The following is a 21,469-nucleotide window of genomic DNA, read 5'->3' as shown; positions in this document are numbered from 1 at the left end:
CCATAACTAAATGCAGCATTAGGAACATCATTCCTCGTAAAACCCTTCCCAGAAATAATTTATTTGTGTAAAATGTTACCACATTCATAATTTCTGCAACGGAACAATTATAATGTGACAGAAAAGAAGGAGCTGATGTGTTCATGTTTAAAAGGGACAACGACTCTCTTTGGGCTCTTCTTTGGACCCCAAAGCCTGTCCTTTGTTTTTTTAATCCTGACGGCCATCTAGAGGCCGAGTGTTTGGGTGTATCACAGTGATGAGCAGCCCGAAAGTCACAATAATGTTACCCAACATGTACTTCTGTAAACAAAATGCATTCTTTTTATTCTTACTCAGTTATGTAAAAATCTCTCAATAGTTCACCATCACTTACCCCATATCTGTGACCACAAATGGTTTATTTGCAGATGGGCAGACTGGATGCTGTCATTTTCTCAGTTTCTTTTTGTCTATTTTTCAAATACTCTACAGAGCATAGGGAGTCCTGGGGGATCGATGCTAAAGGTAAATTTCAGCATTTGTGCATTCTCCAGTCATTCTTATATATACATTGAAATATTTAATTTGGATACAGATTTATCTTCTCAATCTAACGTAAAGCGGGTCTCTGCTGACCACTTATTTGCATCTTTAGAAGAACATCTAATAACTGATCTATTAACTCAAGTACATGTGTCATCGATGCCACCAGCATTACCCATGTAATGTTCATGCACCATTTAACATTTTCTCTGGGATCTTCAGATAAACTCTGCAAGATTCAGTCTCTACTTCTTCATTCTTATTCATAAATTCTATATTTCATAGTGTAGCTGAAATTCAATTTACATTTGTATTACGACCAGGGCAAAACATAATTTTGCCGCCCCCTGGCTCCACCCTCCCAAGCCCCTCCCATTTTGCCACACACACTTATACCCCACCTCTTTTAACCCCTTAAGGACCGGGCTCATTTTTCGTTTTGTACCCTGTGGGACCGAGGCTGTTTTAATACTTTTGTGGTGCTTGTGTTCAGCTGTAATTTTCTCCTCACCCATTTAGTGTACCCACATAAGTTATATATTGTTTTTTTTCAGGACAAGATGGGCTTTCTTCAGATACCATTATTTTGATCGTATCATCTTATTTACTATAAAAAAAATAAAAAAAACATGGTGAAAAATTGAAAAAAAACACATTTTATGACTTTTATTTGAAAAATCTTTTACTCACCTAAAAAAGCAAGTAAAAAAACTAGCTAAATAGATTCTACTACTTGTCCTGAGTTTAGAAATACCCAATGTTTTTATGTTTTTTTGCTGTTTTTTGTAAGTTATAGGGCAATAAGTACAAGCAGTGTTTTATGATTTCCAAATCTTTTTTAACAAATCTGGTCATTCTGCCTCCATCTCCTCTTTGGAACATCTTTGAAGCCGGTTAACTCAATTTAACCCATTCAAACCATATATTTTTGAAAACTAGACACCCCAGGGTATTCCAAATGCTGTTATTTTAACCCTTTCCATGCACCAATTATACAACTACACTTTGTCAAACTTTGTAATAGTAATTTTTTTTCACACAAATTGTACTTTAGTTATAGATATACAGGTCCCGGTATATGCCACTGTCAAACAACACCCCAATGTGTGTTCAGGAACATCTCCTGAGTGCAGTGATACCCGACATGCATGGGTTTGTCGGGTTGTTTGAGATTTAAAATGCCACATTTGGGAAGTGCGCTTTTTTGTCCATTTTGGAAAGTCTGTACCTATGCCCTATCTTTGAGCTCAGCCACTCCAATTTTTTTTTATATTAGACACCCCTTGGGTATTTGAAGTGCTTTTATTTTAACTCTTTGTTGAGATTTTTGAGAAATTTTAGCACTTGCTCAAAATAATAAACTATTTTTTATTTATTTATTTTTAATACTTTTTTTTTTTATATTTTTTTTACACATTTTGCTGGATGGTTAATCTAGTGACATCACTGCATAATTATTTTTAAATGTTAGCACTTTTAATTTTTTCCATATTTTTTTTTTCCATTTTTTTTTTTTTTTAATATTTTACTAATCACATTGTGATTAGAAAGCTGGGCTCCATTGACTTGCATGGTTGAATGCAGTACCTGTATTCAACCTGCAAGTGGAGCCAGAGTTCTCTAGACCATCTAGCGAACTTTAAAAACTTGTTTGTTCCTTTTACAGGGTGGCCGCCATCTTGTTGATGGCGAAGAACACCGGCAGCTGCGGCTGTGACCGCTCTCCGGAGCGGTCACAGCCCACCCAGAGGTAAGTGTTTGGTGTCGCTGGATGCCTCCTGATCGCCTCCTAAACGCTTTTAAAACGGGCGTCCGCCGCCATACAATGTATGGCGGTTGTTGACGCCTCGGGGAGGGGCCAGACATGGCCCCCGATGCCGATCTCGGCGTTACTGAATGCCTCGACATCGAGGCATTACAGTAACGCCGTTTTAGCGAAGAAAGTGATCGTTGATCACTTTCTAAGCTTATTTTACTTTTTGACGGTTCAGGACCGTCAAAGGTCATTTAGTGACCTTCATGTCATGACGGTCCTGAACCGGCAAAGGTCGCGAAGGGGTTAATGCTTGTTATGCTGGGCCTCCCCCAACCAAGTCTCAGCAGACAGCAGCTCAGCATGACCCTCCCCCTCCCTCCTCCCACCAACGTCTATGCGCAGAGCAGGAGCGTAATTACAACAGGCGCTCCCATAATGTCCTCCTAACTGGCTGACTCGCTCTCACTCCTCCCCATATAATGTCTCTATATGCAAAATTATGTACATGTGGTTTAGCAGTTCACTTCTGATCATGGGGAACATTGAACAAATTTAAATTCCCTTTCTTGTTTCTTCAACCAGAAATTCATACATCCATGTCCATTATGAATTGCCGGAGAGTTCCCTAACATCACTTTATATTATGAAAGGCGTACCCCAAAAATTGCTTATATGGCTCTGTACAATGCATACTTAAATAAGTGACATTCGTTGTTGATGAACTATGCATTATGCAGGGCAAGCTTAGCCCTTCCTGCAGAGAATATAGACAAGGACAGCCCTTTATAAGGTAAAAAAAAAAAACACTTCCAAATTCAACTTTAGTGAACAAACCACTGCTTAATAGCTTAAGGGGAAATATACATATTTAAAGACATCAGATGCACACCAGCATATACACGGACATTTATCTACTGCATATATATATATATATATATACACGCGATTTCATGGGCATCATGTTCACAGTAATCATGAGCCATCACCTCTTCAAGGACATTATTCAACTGCGCTGGTTGCACGTCCTTAATGCCAACCCTGCAATGTAGAATCTGAGATTTTACACGCTTTGTAAAAGTGAAGAACAGGCGGTTTTAATATAATATTGTATCTTGCAGATAACTGGTCTGACAGTACATAACAACATTTATAAATACAGAGGCACAGAAAATATTTGATGAGCAAACAGTTCCATTGCGTGCGGTCAGTAGTAAACTCAAACGGCACTGCGTGTTTCATTCAGCTCTGAAGCAAAGAAATACTCAGCTGAGCGGCCGATCCCTTTTTGTGTGTTTTCCAGGGCTTGAACGCCTTATCATTTATTACACCTCTTCTCCACAGCCTTATAAGTCACCTTTTCAAATCCATGTGCCAGACCTTATACAGTCATACAAGGTTTGGAGTGACTGCTATATTTATTTATTTATATATTTTTCTGCAAATAAATGAATAGATATGAATAAATATGGCTGTATTACATAGAAAAATATAATTAAGAACCATTCTTCACTGGTGAAAATGGACAGTGCCCGATCCACTCGGGGCACTGGACAGAATAACCGGCAGCTTGGTTGGCAGAATCCATCAACGAGATCAATGCTACTGTTTTTGCACAAATAATAGTTTGATTTTTAAAAGACGATTTTATTTTGTTTTATTTTGTTCATTTATGTTATACGATAGAGACCTCTACTCCTTTTAGAGAGTAATTGGGTTAGTTATTATTCTCTCCATATCTTCTGATCCCCCAGAAGATATTTTGACCTATGACCCATCAAGAGACTATGCTACCCACACTCTTCTATAGCAAGATGCTTATCTGATAAGGTGGCTCTGAACCGCTTGACTGCAAGTTTTACAACTTAAATACAATGACACGAAGAGCACTTCCTCTGGATTCCAAGAAATATCCTGAGTGTTCCCTTACAGTCAACAGTGTTTATTTTGGTCACAGAAGTAATTTCACATTGACACTCATCCACCAATGAGCCCAAAGCTTGACCCTCACCAGTAATTACCTAAACTTACCGAGAAAAAAGGGGAGGACCGAGATTGACTGTAATGTAAATATATATGTAAATGTCCCGTCCATCAGCCTAGGAGGCAAACCTAGACCAATGGCTCAGTACCATCGCAACCAAATCTTACTTTAGCTCACATCCCAACAGTCCATAAGCTTCTGTGGGATATTGTTTGTTTTGTATATTGTGTCAATGTTAATGTTCCTGTTAATTTTCATCCATGTAATAAAGTAATATACCCTTCCCCAACGGACTCAATGCACTCCATACAGTTATTTCAAATACACAATCACCAAAAAGAGAGAGCCCTTAAAAAGAGCACAAAAGGGAGTACTTTGATGTAGCGGTGGACTAAGCAACATATGGCCATATAGTGTGACAGAGTCCCCAGTAATTGTGTTTAGATGGTGTTTTCAGGGTGTACGCTCATTTCGTGCTTTTTTTTTTTGCTGGGTGTAAGTGCTACCCAAATTCTTGTTATTGTACAGTCTAGATATAACTGTGCCTATTTGTGAAACAGCAAGTAAAATACACAAAATAAGATTTTTTTCCCCCCAGACTTATTTTCCATACATTCGTGTCATCGGTAATATTTCCTGCTTAACACCACTTAAGTTTTAGAGAGAAAAAAAGTTCCTTATGAAGATCGTTCTAGTAGAAATACTACAATATTTATATTTCGTTTAATATTTATACAGCATTTATTATTGTATGCTTTACTATTGAATATGTATTTTTGTGGTGACAAGTCTACTTTATTTATTGAAAATCCTTTATTTTATGTTTGCATAGTTCAGTTTATTCACTGTCAGCTGTAGAAATGCCTTCTTTGTGTTACAGTTATCTGCTTTCCCATAAATGCTGCAATCATACTCTAAAGTGCCCTGCTAGAAATTCTGATTAATAAAAGCCCTTTTAGTTTTATGTTTCCAATAATACTGGGAATGTGAAAATGTTTACAACATTAAAGGGATGAGAAAATGATCTGCAAATAGTCCGGTAAAGTCTGTGATGATTATGAAGGTCATTACTGTTGTTCAGAGTGACGTGCTTGCAGTTTTTTGGAGATCAGAAACCTTGGTGCTATTTGAAACCACTATCATAGCATAGTTTGCCTTCTATAAGGGCGGATGTAATCATAATCCATCTTCTACATGAATGTATCTGCCCCTATATCCCCCCATGAGAGAGACGCTTGGTTTGGATCTAGGGTGGCAGATCCAGAGGTGGCAGTTCCCCTGCCTCAAAACTAGGTTGAAGATCACCTATTACCATTCATTTTATGGATACTAGAATATAATTCCATATCACAGTGAGGATGATGGTCGTAGTGCTTCCATGGGTCATATCACGGCACTTCACAGTGAGGAAGATGGTCGTAGAGGGGAGCGGTTGGGGTGCTTCCATGGGTCTGGTGAAGGGAAGTGCTTGGGGTAAATATTCCTATATTCAGTAAATATGTTGTATTCAGTATTTGTAATGTCACTGTACCTAGAGGTCTGTAAACTGACTGGTGTCCAATTCGCGGCTCGGCTCATTAAAACGAACACCATCTGAGACAAACTTTGCGAGCTTCCACACTGATGACCTCAAGGACCAAAGTAGAAGAGGATGAGGTGGAATGAGCTCCTGCTCAAACGCCTCCACTCTTGGTAAGCATATTCAGCCAGCTATATCTGTTCTTTGTACAAATATTCTTACAGTAAAAAAAGTGACTTGATCTCCAGGTTAGAATGAAAGTATTTACTGCAGCCATATAATCTGTTACCTCACCCAACAGAGAGAACTGGAGATCACCTTGGTGTTGTTACCTTTGTTAAGGTGAGAGAGTTTCTAGCTGTTATTAATGATTAACCAGAAGAGGCCGCTCTGCTTAGGTATTTTGTCAAATTACTTTTTTTTTGCTGAGAACAAATCAATCACATGACCAGATTCATGTAATTATTCTAACAATAAAGCAATTCTGGTTATGTAGATAGGAGTGAGAACTATATTACAAAAACACAAAGACATGCTGAGTTCAACCGTGTTCATAAAAGTAGCTCGGGTCAAGCCAGTTTTCCATGTTTATAATCACATCTAGTCAACAAAAAATTAATTTTTAAATCTCTTTGAATGACTCAACTATGAGATTTGCAACCCTATTGCAAACAAAAAATATTTTATTTTAATATTTAATGCATATTGGAGTCCATGTTGTTAAACAAGATCATGCTGTGTATAAGGGTAAAGCATAAGAGTGTTCCCTGGTATTGAAAAAATAATTAACCCCTTAATGACTTGTATTGTTTTCAATGGGTTTAGGGACCGCCCATTGTCTTTAAGGGGTTAAACATTTAGACGAGACACTGTGTCCCAGTCTGTCTCAGTGCCCTCCAGTTCCCCCTCGGGTTTGAGTGGCCATGGGACTTTCTGATGATTAAACCTGGGAACGCTTCGGGTGAAGCACTGCTCCTCAGGTTCTCCGGGTTAACACCCCAATCCTCCGGTTGGCGGGAGCGGGGTCTTGACACGGCCTGCTCATTTCCCCTTTAAATGGAGGTGTTTCTCGAGATGTCAGCAGGACTGCCCAATGACATCAGCGAGAACACCCCATGAGCGGTGTCAGTGGGCAGTCCTGGAAGGCGCCAGGTAGCCAGAGCTAAGAAGTTCCCAGGTATGCTGATGATCCTTCAAGACTGAAGACTCTAACGGTGCACAAGCAGGATAATAAGGACAAGCCATTGCCAGGGAGCCAGAGTTCAGGATAATCAATATCAGAGCCAGAGTTAGGCTAGGTTTCCACTTGTTTTTTTTTTTGCTAAAAACGCCCATAAAAACGCCAATTCAGCCACACAGCGTTTTTTTGGTGAAAAAACGCTGCGGCCAGATGTTAGCTGTTCTTCAATAGGAAATCGCACAATGCCATATCCACTTGGCGTTTTTCTGTTTGGCGTTTTTTCAGTCCTCTTTGGCGTTTTTCTGCTTTTTTGGGCTCTGTGGCAGTTTTTCAGAATCGCAGCATGTTGACACTCTGGCGTTTTTTGCAAGGAAATCTTGGCGTTTTTCTCCAATAGAAGTCTATAGGAGAGAAAAAACGCCATGAAAAAGCCATGTGGGTTTTTTGCCTTGGCGGTTTTTATGGCGTTTTTTCCCACAGTTACAATGCAGAGGATGGACCCGGTATCTGTGTGTCCTACGAGAAATAGGCTGGAAACAAACAGTTTCACACAAAACAAAGTTCATATTGAATTTTACACCATTTGGAACAAACATGCCATTACAAACAAACCAACTGGACCCTGCGTGCCAAAAGCAACAGCAAACAATTTGCACCATCATTTGGGGCCAATCTTCCTAGAGGAGCAGACATTCGGAATAAAGCATGCCTTACAAACCACAGAAAAGAGACAAAAGGGTCCGCCGGGGCGTAGAACTCTACCAAGGAAATGACATCAGGAGGGGGCAGATACTTGCCGTTTATCCTAATCACTTTTAGCTGGGTGAAAATTCCAACGTGTAAAGGCTGGAAAAACTGCCTAAGGTAAAAAAAGCAATTTCCACAGAAAGGCTAAAACGCCAGAAAAAACTCCAGAAAAAAACACCAAAACGCAGGTAAATGCAGTGGCAGTTTTCCTGGCGTTTTTCTTGGCGTTTTTCATCAAGAAAAAAACGCAGGACAAAAACCCAAGTGGAAACCTAGCCTTAGGGTAGTTGAGGTATCAGAGTTGAGGTCAGGGAGCCAGAAAACAGAATAGTCAAAGTCAAGCTGGGCCAAACTCAGGAAAAATAAACGTGCTAGGACTGGACTGGTTTGATATTGACTGATGCGTTTTTTGACAACCCCCCTGGCTCCTGAAGACTTCTCTGGTCATTCAATCATTATTAAATTATGAAGTTATAAGTTATGATACAGTCAGAATTAATCATGTGTTGTCTGCAAAAGCAAATTGTAGGTAACAAAGGGCTGGGAAAGTAAATAGCTGATTACATATAAGATATAATATCATCAGCCAGCAACCATATATGGTTTACAAGTGAATGAGCTCATTCAAAAAAATCATACTGTAACCTAAAAAGGAAACATTTGTTACATGATCCTTTCATGGACTTGAAATGACATAAAATACCCATTCCTCACTGAATTGCTAGCTCAATCTGTAGGGCTTTGTTTAGTGGCAGGGCTATCCACACACAAGGGGGGACTAGCCCCAGTTAGACTTCAGCGGGCGAGAGATGGGTAAGTAGTAGGCACCCTAGAGGAATAGGTGGAAAACTATCACATGATACAGTAAAAGTAAGAAAAAACTACAAGGAAATTATTTTTCCCCATTATTTCACATTTATGCCAAAACAAATAGTGACAGTTAGATCATTTGAGCCCCTAAAACACTTAAAGTTATCTAATAGATACTGTTGTACAGTACACAAAGCCAATGCAGGTTAAGGTACACAACATGTTTCATATGACAGGGGTTACGAAGGGGTTAAATTCCATATTCATGCAAATGTAACACAGTGTAGATCACAAATACGCATAATAACAAGAACGGGTCCCTTTATTAGAGGATCCTAATAACATTATTACATTATGTGCATTTTGGGGATGAATTATTTTACAGTGGATGTTATTTTTGCATTGGATATTTATTGGTTGTATAGTTCATGGATGCCCCACGAATTCCACAGTGGAGCTGTTACCTTGAATTTAAGCGGGGGAGGTGAGCTGGTATTTTGGCTGCCATCTCTTGAACTCCTAGGTGGTTTCCCTCTTTGGGGGGGATCAAAAAGATCAAGTACCCCTGGCTGGGGAGGAAAGAGAGGATTCACTTCACTCTTAAAGGAGTTGACTCCAGAAGAAGACTGGGGACTTGATAGTTCAATGTACTTTTTCTTGAGGAGTGCAGCACAAAGAACACAAGATCAAAGCTGTAAATGGGTTGATTCATTTTCAACCCTATGCTATGCTCAAAGCACATAACAAAAGTTATGGTGGGTAAAGGTGATGGAAAACCCTTCCACTTAAAAATAAGGGGGTAGCCGAAGCATTATTAAGCACTAAACTACACCCGCTAGACAAGCCAGATGGCTTGTTTGTCCCTCAGAAATGTTGTGAAGAGCCCTGCCGCCTAAATAGCGCAGGGCGACATGTAGTTGTGGGGATAGGAGGTTTTGGGTTCACACAGAGGTCAGCTATTGAGTATATAGCAAGGGTCAAAAGTTAAGGCAGTTGTTTTAATAAAAAAAAAAAATAGCCTGAGTTATATAACTTAGAAGCTGCTGGAGTTGCGCACGCCGCTTAGTGGTTTGCCGCCTTTGCCTCGAGGACGCTTTTGAAGCGCCTCGCGCCGTGCAAAAGGCGCAAATTTAAACTATAAATAGAAGGGGTGGTAGCGCTAGCGTTCATGCCACAAGGCGAACTGCTAAGCTGTTGGTACTTACCTGTCAAGGCTAGTATTCTCGGCTGTGCAGGAGAGCCGCGGGCGGAAGATGGAACTGCTTCTTGAGAAACAAAAAATTTTTTTTGCAATATTTTATTTATCTGTCGTGTGCTTTTGTTGGGGTTAAAGTTGTCCCTTATTGGGATGGACTGGTGAAATGGTGTCGGCCTTCTGGCTTTTAGGGCGGATGGCTTTGTATATATATTTATTGGGTTAATTTATTTGGTGGTGAGACTCTGGGTTTGGGCCAAGAGTTTCTTTAAAGTATGTAATGTTTGTTAAACTAAATAAAAGTACACGGCCTGTTTATTCCACATTGAGAGTGTTTGTCTTTATTTCAAATAAATACGAAAGGTTACATCATTTGGTTTAGACAAAGCTCAGGAAAGATGGGCAGTAGCCAGATCATGGCTTATGGACAGAGGAATGATAAAGCGACATGCCATGTCCTTATAAGCATGTATTAGACATGTCCATATTGCTTTCTATATTTAACTCTAGATTGCAATGAGTTACCACATCCTTAACATGAGTCACACACAACTTGGCTGCTTCCCATTTCCTTGCATATGTGGCAAGACTAATAATTGACTATTGGCATTAATCCGTTTATATATATATATATAAATATATATATATATATATATATATATAATACTTGGTTATATAATTACATCATACAACTGTTTCATAAATAAGGTGCAATAATTGGGAAGGAGTTTTTGGATCAAGACACTCACGCAATATTTATTGACTTTTCAACCCTTAACATTTCATCACACCCTATTCATTTTAATGTTTTTACAGATTTTATCTAAAAAGCTTAAAAAAGCCTAGGAGTGTATTCTGCCACTCATTTTGTGTAATGCAGCATGTCTCAGCTACAGTGGGCAGTACAGTCGCTGGCAGTGTCCTCTGCACTCTACACCCTGTGGGATCATCACATTCAGATCCTGATCAGATCTTGATTAGTAGATTGGGCTAAGATAACACTGTGAGAAGTTGAACACATGCTAAATATGCAGTTGTCTGAAAATGCAAACTAGAACAGTTTTAAAACAGATAACAATATTGTTGGAAGCTCCTTTTTTAATGTGATTTCAGTGGTTAAACACGAATGATGGGAGTTCCTCTTTAAATGATCAACTTATCTCATGTCGCAGTTTTGTAAAAAAAAAAAATGTCTATTTTCTGTGTCCCACATTGTGTTATGAGAATCTCACCAGCCCAACAGTGATATGTTGTGACTACTTCAAACCTATTTCAGAATAGATGTATTGTTTTATAGTAACACGCATGCACATCCCTTCTGTGCGAGCCTGCCAGAATAAACTTTTAGAGGGGAAAGCAATTGTATAACAAACACCAGGATACTGGACGACCACCAAGCTGATCTAATCTAGTCTTTAGTCGAGGTTGATACCTTTTATTTTAGCAGTTAGTGTAATTACTTTGGAGATATATAGATTAACCAATTGCTAAGAATTGTTAAATATCAGTGAATAAGGGAAGCCGATGGCTGGATATGTACGGCTATTTTTATGCTCACGTACCATGCGTCAGGGCATACCCAGCCAGCGGCCAAACACACACCAGTACTTTTGCCCAGTGACCATGATTAGGGATTATAATAAGATATTGTTTTTTCCTGAAACTTTCCAAACAGGATGTGTCTCTCCAGCCATATCTAGCAGTTATCTTAAAGATTCTAGAACAAGTCAGGTGACAATGTGAATAAATGACATCCCGTAGTATGTAACTTCTCTACAACTTTACTGCATATGTCAAAGTACACCACAGTTGACCTATGTCTTAGTGCCAAGAAAATGGGCTTACTAAATGCTGTTTATGACAAGTGCATATTGTTAACACTATATATGGATTTATCCTGCCATTAAATTAGCCTAATGCATGATATAATTACTCATGTGCTCAGCTTTGTGCTCATTTGCTCTCATTGATCAGTAAACATGTTTTTCAGATGTTATTTGAATAAATACTTATATTGTGAAAAAATCGCATTAAGGTATTATGCCCCACCAACATCCTAGATGTTATGATCTTGTCCTAGCTACATGCCGTGTACACAATTATTATTGGGAAGGAGTCAGGAAGGGAATATCCTCATGGCTTGCTTTGATTTAAATATGTTAGAGACATTACTGGAAGCCTTCATTCCTCTTTTTGTGTATTTTACTTGCAATTCCATGCATAGCCTCTGTGATGTCTAAAACAAAGGCTCTTATGCACCATTTCTGGATCCTTTCTGTGTTCCTATCATGGATGAATGTGTATATAGTTATATAGGCTGAAAAAAGACATGTGTCCATCAAGTTCAGCCTTTCCTATATCTGTTAATTTGTTGCTGTTGATCCAAAAGAAGGCAAAAAACCCCGGTTTCGCTCTTTCCAATTTTGCACTAACCAGGGAAAAAATTCCTTCTTGACCCCAAAATGGCAGTCAAATTTCTCCTTGGATCAATAAGCCGTTTCCCCATAATTAAAGATTATATCCCTAAGTATTATGTTTTTCCAAGTATTTATCCAGTTGCAGTTTAAACATCTGTACAGACTCTGATAAAACTACCTCTCCAGCCAGAGAATTCCACATCCTTATTGTCCTTACTGTAAAAAACCCTTTCCTCTGCTTTAGTCTAAATCTCCTTTCTTCCAGTCTGAACGCATGACCACGTGTCCTATGCATAGTCCTGTTTATGAACAGATTTCCACACAATGGTTTGTATTGGCCCCGTATATATTTATATAATGCTATCATATCCCCTCTGAGGATAGGGATAGTAATAGGACCGGATCGGGCACCCTGGGCATGCTGTTTTCTAAATGGGTTTCTAACCCCAATATAGCTTAGCTGGCCCTCTGGGCTAAAACTTCTGAGTCTTCTGGGGGTAGGGGGGTGATAGAGGCTCCTTTGCTTTGAAGCATGTGATAGCTAATTTCAGCCTGACAACGCTTTGCCCAATTCAGATGAAGCATAACTACATTACAAAAATTAGAGACAAACTATAATATGGAAACACAGGGTTATTTGTTGATAGGGGCCATACTCTGTAACACTTAAAAGCAGTTAGGAAAATGTTGTCATCTGTTCCTCCGGTAACCTGGATTCTCGCTCCACTCCATACTTCAGATTCTGGAATACAACAAAGTAATACCGCACACCCCGCCTGACGCTTCTGCTTATACAAAACGCTCGTGTTTATACAAAACGTTAACTGAGTACGTTAAAAAAATAATGCTTAGCAGATCTGTCATTCTTTTGAGGCAGAAATTATTTATGGGAAGGCTTTGGACATTCATCCGTTAGGAAAGGTATTTCTAAAGCTGCATTTAGATGTTAAATTGGACGGCACCCAAAAACCAGACCTGCCATTTTCCCGAAATAATATATTTTACATTCAGAAACATACAATTTGACGGCATGTTTTAATGTAAATATATTCAGAGCAAGTACACTGCAATAATAATAATATTGAAAATAATAATAATAATAATATAGAAGAACAAGCTATAAGTAGTTTTAATAAATTCATTTAGTACTATTAAATTTGAGACAAAGTCACATCCCCTTTATCTTCATAGTTAACGTATTATTAATACATTTATAAACATGAACAATATGAAAATAATGAATATGATTATTACAGACTATAAAGCACATAAAGAACAAGGACATTGTCAAACTTCTAACACCTGATATTATGATGTCGTGGTTGTGTAACAAATTCTGAAAGTGTATTGAACCATTACAACAAAGTCTACAGCCCCAAACAACCTCAACATACCTCAATGCATAGTTGCATAACAAAGTAGAAAGTTATTTAATATGCATTTTTTACCTTTTAAAAAAAATCCCTTACTTTCTAAAAGCGCTGCAGCGTAATCACCCGTCCGCTCTTTGCAATTTCGGCCAGTTTCAAAATCAATGGGAGTGTCAAATAGACAAATGGGCCAAAAACAATAAATTACGTCCCCTCCCTATTCGGTTCAGATGAAAATTGGGGGCCATTTTTAATTCGAGCCAACGGAAAGTGCTGCCATTTTTTTGAGGCAAAGCTTAAAATTATTTATGGGAAGGCTTTGGACATTCATCCGGAAAAGAGTGGAGTGACCTTTCTTTTAACTAATAACCCCTTTGCCCGCAACAATGTTGCACCCCACTGTCCACTGAGGAAGCATTTGACATGCCCAAATTATGGCCTGAGCCAGTCCATGGAAAACCAATATAAGGTGCAGGAAAGGATCCAACCATCTACGAAAATCCACTTAATTGCCTCCTTACTCTAGACATCCTGGTGGCCATATGTAGGGTTGGTATAAGGCACATGGAAAAGCGTCAGGTAGTGGCCCATATGAATCAGGCCAGCCCATCTGCCCTCTATGTCAGCCATCTCCTGATAATAACCGCCCATCTATAAATAACATTTGGAAATGACTTCAGACACAACGGCAAAGTTGACCTTATTGTATTTTACCTACTGTACATAGCGAGGTGTTCAGTGTAAATATTTGTCGCCTGACAAGTCTGGTCTGACCAGTTATGGTTTCAGATTGCGTGAGAGTAACACAAAAAATTCACTGTGTTGCCTTATAAAGTTTTGTTTCACAATGTGATTTGCATGAGTATATTCATGTTTTGAGTACAATGCACTATTTCTGTATAAAAAGAGGAAATATATGTATTATTCATAAATTTCCCAAACCCATTTTTTTATATATATATTGCATAATCAAAGGGGAGTTGTATCCTTAGGTGTTCGCTAATAAAATAGGAAATGAATTCATTCTAATGAGAGGTTATGTTAATAAGAGGTGTTGTTACAAGACTGATATAGAATTAGTTGGCGCTTATACGAATGGTGTGTAGATGAGCGGCAAAAAGTTTGGAATTATGCATTCATCAGAACATCAAGTTATTCAATAATTATCTATCAGCAGAAATGTATTATGGTGGATTTCTCTCTGTTCTCCTTGAGATTACAAATGGTCCGTCAGGACTGTCCACTATTTGGAGCCCTTGGCCACCTTAATGAGGAACAATGAATCTACTCAAGGCTATTACACCCGAATTAGAAATAAAAATAGGACCACATGCAGACGATATTATGACCGTCACATAAGAACCAGATAATTCCTTACCAGGTCTTCCTGATACCCTCCAGGACATAACAAAAAAAAAATTAGTACAAGACAAAGGCCTTTCCTCTGGGGTTCCTGGAAGAGACCCAATACCCATTTGATTGGAGAAAAGAAAGCATCACATATCTTGGTTAAATATACGACCTCTCCTTCCAGCAACTTAGTTGAAAACTAATGCTGTTTGCACATGGGAATCTATTAAAAAAACAAAAAGATTAAAACTTGGTCCAACTTTCACCTCTCATGGTTAGGGAGAATAGCAGCTGTTAAAAAGAAGCTGCTGCCGAAATGTAGTTATACATATAGAACATTCCACAACTATAAATAGAACTACTATGAATACATTTATTTACAGTAACAAACCACCAAGAGTTTCGGATAAATGATTTTACTGAGGCCCTGTGGTGGGCTGGGAATCCCGTCTCTACCTCACAACTCCAAAGGGGCAGTGATGGCGCAAAATATTCAGCTACATGTTAAATCGGAGGAGATTGCATGGGTGGATCTGGAGGATTCAATAATGTTCCATAATCGAATTTGTTATTGGCCGTGGTTATCTAGCAAACCACTGCCTCCAGATCTCCCTATGTTACCAAGTACAGAACTTTTAATAAAGATTTGGAAAAAATATGCATCAAAAGTAGAGGGTCTTCGGCAGCTCTCCCCGTAACTCCCGCTCATACATTGGACTTGCGGATTCCTGACACTAATTTACAAGGTTGGCAAAAAGCTGGCATATATATAATCTGGGTATGCTAGCTCCAGGAGGAGTTCTTTAACAGTATGGAGCTCTAGGTGGAAAATATGCCCTTCTGCATAAGAGTTTTATAAATCTGTCCAGCTGCGCTATCTTTTGATGACTTCACTAAATAACATACTGGGGCACCCTAAGCATAAACTCATACCCTTCTTTAGTCAAATAACCATGATAAAAAAAATCAATGTCCTACTGCTATGATCTATTACTTGCCCAAGATATCCCCCAAAAACAACCTTTTATGACCAGGCGGGAAGATGACCTGGAAAGAGCTTGATGAAGGAAGAATGGAATGCTGAAAAAAGAAACCCTACCTCATTCTCTCATTGCTCAAATCCCTTGTAACTCCTCAGGAACATTTTGTGCGGATTGTACCTAGTTTCCTCCCATTCGGCACACATTTTTCCCAACTCCTCCAATCTATGCTGGTGAAATTGAAATCAAGTCAATGATACATATCTGATGGGAATGCCCTGAACTAATCGGGTTTGTTTTCTCGTTCATAGAAAGAAACACAAGGTTATCTTTACCTAAGGTCCCAGAATTGCCTATTTTACATATCTACCCAAGAAGCTTACAGAACATAATTTGACCATTGGAAAATGACACTACTGGGCACTGGTTTCTACAGCAGATTACAAAAAGATATAGTATAGGTGGAGGCAGAATAGGCGTCGGGTAAGATTCCATGCATAATCCCTGTCTATATTCCAGTAGGGTTACTGAAGCTCCTGGCAAAACCAGTCCTGGGCTTACTTCAAGCAGTAAGTTATGGGGACCAAGTGCTCTTTCTTCTCCTTTCCGATCTTTCTCTGTTTCTCTCGTATTTACCTGCAACTTGTGAACTCCTATCTTGCAGCAGTGAGCGAGCTTTTTCATTCATGAATATTGTTTTTTTTCTTTCTATTTGTAACTATTTATTGTATCTAATACAATTCTTAATAGGGAAAAAAAATCATTAATTAGATACCACGTGTTCCACTTTAGGATGGATACTCCCTCTTTGGGATCCAAAACGTTTTCTACCCTTTCCTACCCTGATGGCCCTCTTTTATTTAGGAGTTCAGAAAGTATATGAAAGTGTTCTACAAAACTATAAGCCACGGTAATGCTTATTAATTCACATGAGTAAAAATATTGTTCTATATATAAATTATAAATTATAATTATTTATATATTAATATATAAAAGTCTTCAAAAAGCCCTGCGCCCAAACCACACCTTCTTTCATCACCGCAAAAGCAAAGATTTCCCCGATTGGCCTTTAAGGTGTTAAAAATCAGCAGATTAAAGAAAAAAATATTTATGAGTACGCCAAAAATAATCCTTTTTCCTATTTGTTACATTCTAACATGTAACCTACAAATGCAGTTCACATTGTATTTTGCAGAAATAAAGAACAATTGCACCATTAATAAAGTAAAACTTATCTGAAAAATCTTTCTGCGACATAAGCATTTAAAGGAAATTGGCTCATGGGGATTCTTATATTTATATGTTAAAACAGAACTTTTAATTTTAAAAAATACTGTACTATACTCATCATGATTTTTAGGGGGAGAAGCCTCAATGCTTACACCAGAATTAAAGAATCACTACACAATAAACAAGAGAATGATACATATTTAAAGGGATGCTTGCCACCAACGGCCGGTGTGAGGGGTGAAATGAAAGTGCCCGCATGCTGCCAGCTAATCTATTGCGAGATCAGCTGACTGGGATGCTGGTAAAATAAAAATCCTGATCCCTGCTACCATGCTCAGATCAGGAATTATGATGCCAATGGTGCCTTATGCCCTTTCCCAATAAAAGGAAGGATGATACTCATATGCTGGGGGCACCAGATTGTTTGGCATACTTGTGGGTATATATATTTTCTACCTATTCTCTGTGTGTAAACTGCTTTATGTTGTGTAGTCACCTGCATGAGCTGCGTGTGCAATCTATATACACATCCAACCATATATGTAAGATTAAGTTAAGAAAATGATTTTGTTTCTGCTACTTTTACTATTTGTTTAGGAATTTAAGTTTTTGTTAACTATATATATATATATATAATAGTATTTCCGCCAGAAACATTTCTCATTCACTTTCCCTGCAGTTGCTGGTCACTTCTTGATAGCTGGCACTGCCGTGTGTACCCTGCATGCACATGAAATGCTACATGGGTGCGAAAGGGCATCGTGGGCATGCATTCCCAAAGTGTTTCCCGTCTGGTGGCAGTATGTGTATGTATGTTCTCAGGAAAACTTCCTATAGAAGTCATATTTTATACACATCCTCTCTAGGTCTTATAAGAAATGGAGAAAATGTCATTATTATATGTTACGTTTTTGTTTCCTGTGGGTTGATGTGCTGGGGAGCGACACACAGCGAAGCCGCACCGTAAATGTAGCTCCATGACGTTTCCTGAATCAAATGAAATGATGTTACATCTCCATCTCTGTTATCACTGCAGCTGTACATGGTACTAAGTAGCAGGATTACACTGCTAAGCAGCTGCTATGGGTGTGTCATTGGGACCAGATCCCATGACACTCAGCCAGCCTCCTGCTCTCCGATCTTGGTCACAAGGGACATTTTTCCTTCTATGAAAACTAACGTCACGTCCACATTATCTAACAATTATTATTTAGGATGGTGATAACACTTTTCTTCAAACATAACAATAATCCAAAAAAACAGAGTCTACCACCTCAGCTGGAAGGCAGTTCCTTTTAAGTAAAGTAAAACATCTCTGACTCTCTAGTTTTAGATTATTACCCCCATTTCTCCTTCTTTGACATAAACTGCCCTTAAATGTCCACCATGCTATATATATATATATATATATATATATATTGCGATCCCTTGGCCAGTCCTTATCATTTTCATCCTGCAAACTATTCTCCTCCAAATATCAGTATCCTTCTGGAGATGGGGTCTCTAAAACTGTGCAGAACACTCTAGGCAGGTCCCACCAGAGATCTGTCAGTGGCGTTACTGAGTGATAAATGCACCCACATGCTAATATAGGAGAAGCCTTCATTGTCATTGGTTTACAACACCCACTAGGGCTGTCTGAGTGTGATGAGAGTTGTTACTGAATAATCATGTCTTGCTGTAATGTATAAAATCTATATACATATCTGTAGTGACCCTGAACCACAGAACGGGGCTAGTAGTCAATGGTATCACAGACATTATCCAGGTCATCGGATTCATTTAGTGGCCGCTGCCCCACAGAAGACGTTGAGGGCTATGATGTCATCCACAGGGTATGAGCTCATTCTGCTAGTGCCGTATTCAGTGTCTACTCGCAGAGACAGTAGGCGGATAGGATGTAAGTGGGAGCCGAGCTGCACCGGATGATGTAAGTCAAGTGCAAGGCGGGGCAGCTGCCTTCATTCAAGTCCTTAACTTCATTATTAATATTAACCCCGGGCGCAGGAGCGAGGAGGAGCGGGATCAGCGCTGATCGGGACAGCATCCAGCTCTGCCGAGTCACAGGCGCTGTGTATTCTGTCAATTATTGCCGAGCAGGAGGAGCCAAGTGTATTTTCCCCGGTGTCTGCCGGTCCCCTGTCTCCATTTCTGCCATCAACAGCCCCAAGTGGGGCAAATCGGACGTTACAAACCCCACCGTTAATAAAGATAAACTTGGTCTCCTATCCGTATCAGAAGCAACACTAAAGGTAAGTTAAAGAAACACTCAGGATCTGGACTCTGGATCATCAGACATTTAACTAGATGCCTCCCAAATGCCCCGAGGGTGGGTACCTTTTATTTTAATGCATAGAAAGGAATAATAGAACCTTGATGACCTCATGTGTGTTTAAGTGACTTGGATTAAAATTAGAATATATAATGGTTTGATTTTTTTATTCTATTATTTTATGACTTTTTACATCTCTGTTTTTTTTAATAGACATTTAAAAATGGACAGTGAGAAAGGGAAGAGCGAAGTGAATGGAATTGATGGAGCTGCAGTGGCCATATCAGACCCCAGCACAAAAAAGTGAGTTAATTGTATAAATATTTATTATCTTTATTTTTATGTAAAAATGAAGAGACTGGAATCAGCAGATCTGATTTTGTCATTTTATTAGTACTGGAAGTACGTCCTCTGAATGAGTCTGGTGTAAAGTTGTGGTCTGGCTCATCACAGACAACATCAAAACATTGTTATTTATTCATCACAGATGGGCAGCAGAATAAACCTAATTTCTTAATGATCTCTATGTTTGTTTTTTTTTCTTATTTTTTTAAAAATGAAGGTGTTTCAGCCTTACAACAGTAGGAGACCCCTTATGTTGATCTCCATACAGTCATAGGCTGCCCATGGCAGAGGTAGAGATCAAGTCTCCTGCTCCTGTACCTCGTAGTATACAACACACACGCACTCACATACACTACCGTTCAAAAGTTTAGGGTCACTTAGTTGTTTTCATGGAAAACAAGGCCATTTCTAGCTGTAACACTATAACAAGAGGGTTTTCGACGATAAGCTACACTTTTAGACTTAAAACTTCGATTAGTGAACAGAATATTCCATCCTAGATTGTAGCCAAAAGGTATATATAGACACTAAAATAGACAAAAAGTAAGGTAATTCCCTAATGTTTTGGCAATAAAGCCCTTTTACCACAAGACCACCAGGAAAATATATCTCAGGAATAATATGTGTTTTTTTGTGACCATGTTGCCCGGAAGTATAAATATTAGATGTTTTTATTGACGTTTGCTATAGATTATTTATGCAAACATTTTAAAAAGTACAATATATTAAGAATATTACTTTCACAGATGGATACTGGACTGCGCCCAGGTAATAGGCTCTCCAAAGATACAAAACATGCATTTTTATTGCAGTTTAGAACAAGACGGGCACTTTTATGGAACCTTATTAGCTCAATAAAGATGCTGACTGATTAGAGAGATAATTTTTGTTGACGATGTAATATTCCAATCAGCCCAAACTGTACAAAAAGGTTGCGCTGACCAAGAGTACGTTTGCTTGCATTTTAACCAATAGAACTATTTCCAGGATAGCGCAGGTTATAAAACCACTTAACATGTTAGATCATTTGACTATTTGAGAATGGATTTTCAAATTCTTAATACCTCATTTGGTTCTTACGAGCCTGGACTAGCCGTTGGGCAAACCAGGCAAATGCCAGATGGCACTGCGCACTTATTGCTACTTGTACATTAGATCCAATGAATTCAATTTGCTGTATGCATCACTAAGCAAAATAATTAGTATATATTCCGGGTTATGTATAAAACTGAAAAAAAACAAGAAAAACTTTGTAAAGTGGCGGCTGCGTTGTGCCAAAATTCAGCCTAAAGGCCCACAACCCCTTTTACCAGGGCCAGACCGGCCATCACGAGGTGAGATACCTGATGACGTAGGTTCGGTCCGCGGTTGGATATGCTACATTTTTATGTTCACATGGCTAGCTTGCAGACAGGCATATCCAGTCCCTGAAGCGGCATAACTGGTGGATATGGGGCGTCGATGGCCAGCGACCCACCAGGCCTTTGCCAGATGGCCAGTCCGAGTCTGGCTTCATACTTAGTATGTACAGCCCCACTGCACAAACCAAGAAAGGTGGAGGTTGTGCCGACGCAGACCTCTTCCAGAGAACTCTTTGGTGGTCTACGTGCCACCTGATGTTCCAGTGTTCTGGGGTATGATATCATATCTCAGACCCCTTAATGCACATACCACAATGAATTGCTAGTGGAGAGGTCTGTGTCGGCAATCTCTTTGTGTCGGATATGCCTGGGCTAGTGTGGCCCACGGAGTAAGCCTTGCCCCGGGTCCCCTTATTATCAAAGATGATCAT

The 21,469-nt window shown here is 39.1% G+C and overlaps 1 protein-coding gene across 1 annotated transcript in view; it reads left to right on the top strand.

The window, feature by feature from the left end:
- The first annotated feature begins 16,675 nt into the window (after positions 1 to 16,675).
- The window catches only part of LOC149280560 (ATP-dependent translocase ABCB1-like), a 28,440-nt gene continuing 23,646 nt past the window's right edge, over positions 16,676 to 21,469 (top strand). The window contains exons 1-2 of the mRNA XM_089500410.1: positions 16,676 to 16,740; positions 19,546 to 19,635. Of these exons, the coding sequence (XP_089356536.1) occupies positions 16,676 to 16,740; positions 19,546 to 19,635 (155 nt within the window). The remainder of the gene's footprint in view (positions 16,741 to 19,545; positions 19,636 to 21,469) is intronic.

This window comes from Sceloporus occidentalis, unplaced genomic scaffold (genome assembly GCF_023333645.1).
Source record: "Sceloporus occidentalis isolate IW3139 unplaced genomic scaffold, rSceOcc1.0.p SCAF_154, whole genome shotgun sequence".
Classification (NCBI taxonomy): domain Eukaryota; kingdom Metazoa; phylum Chordata; class Lepidosauria; order Squamata; family Phrynosomatidae; genus Sceloporus; species Sceloporus occidentalis.
The sequence above is the reverse complement of the archived record's forward strand: the minus strand, read 5'-3'. Positions and strand labels throughout refer to the sequence as shown.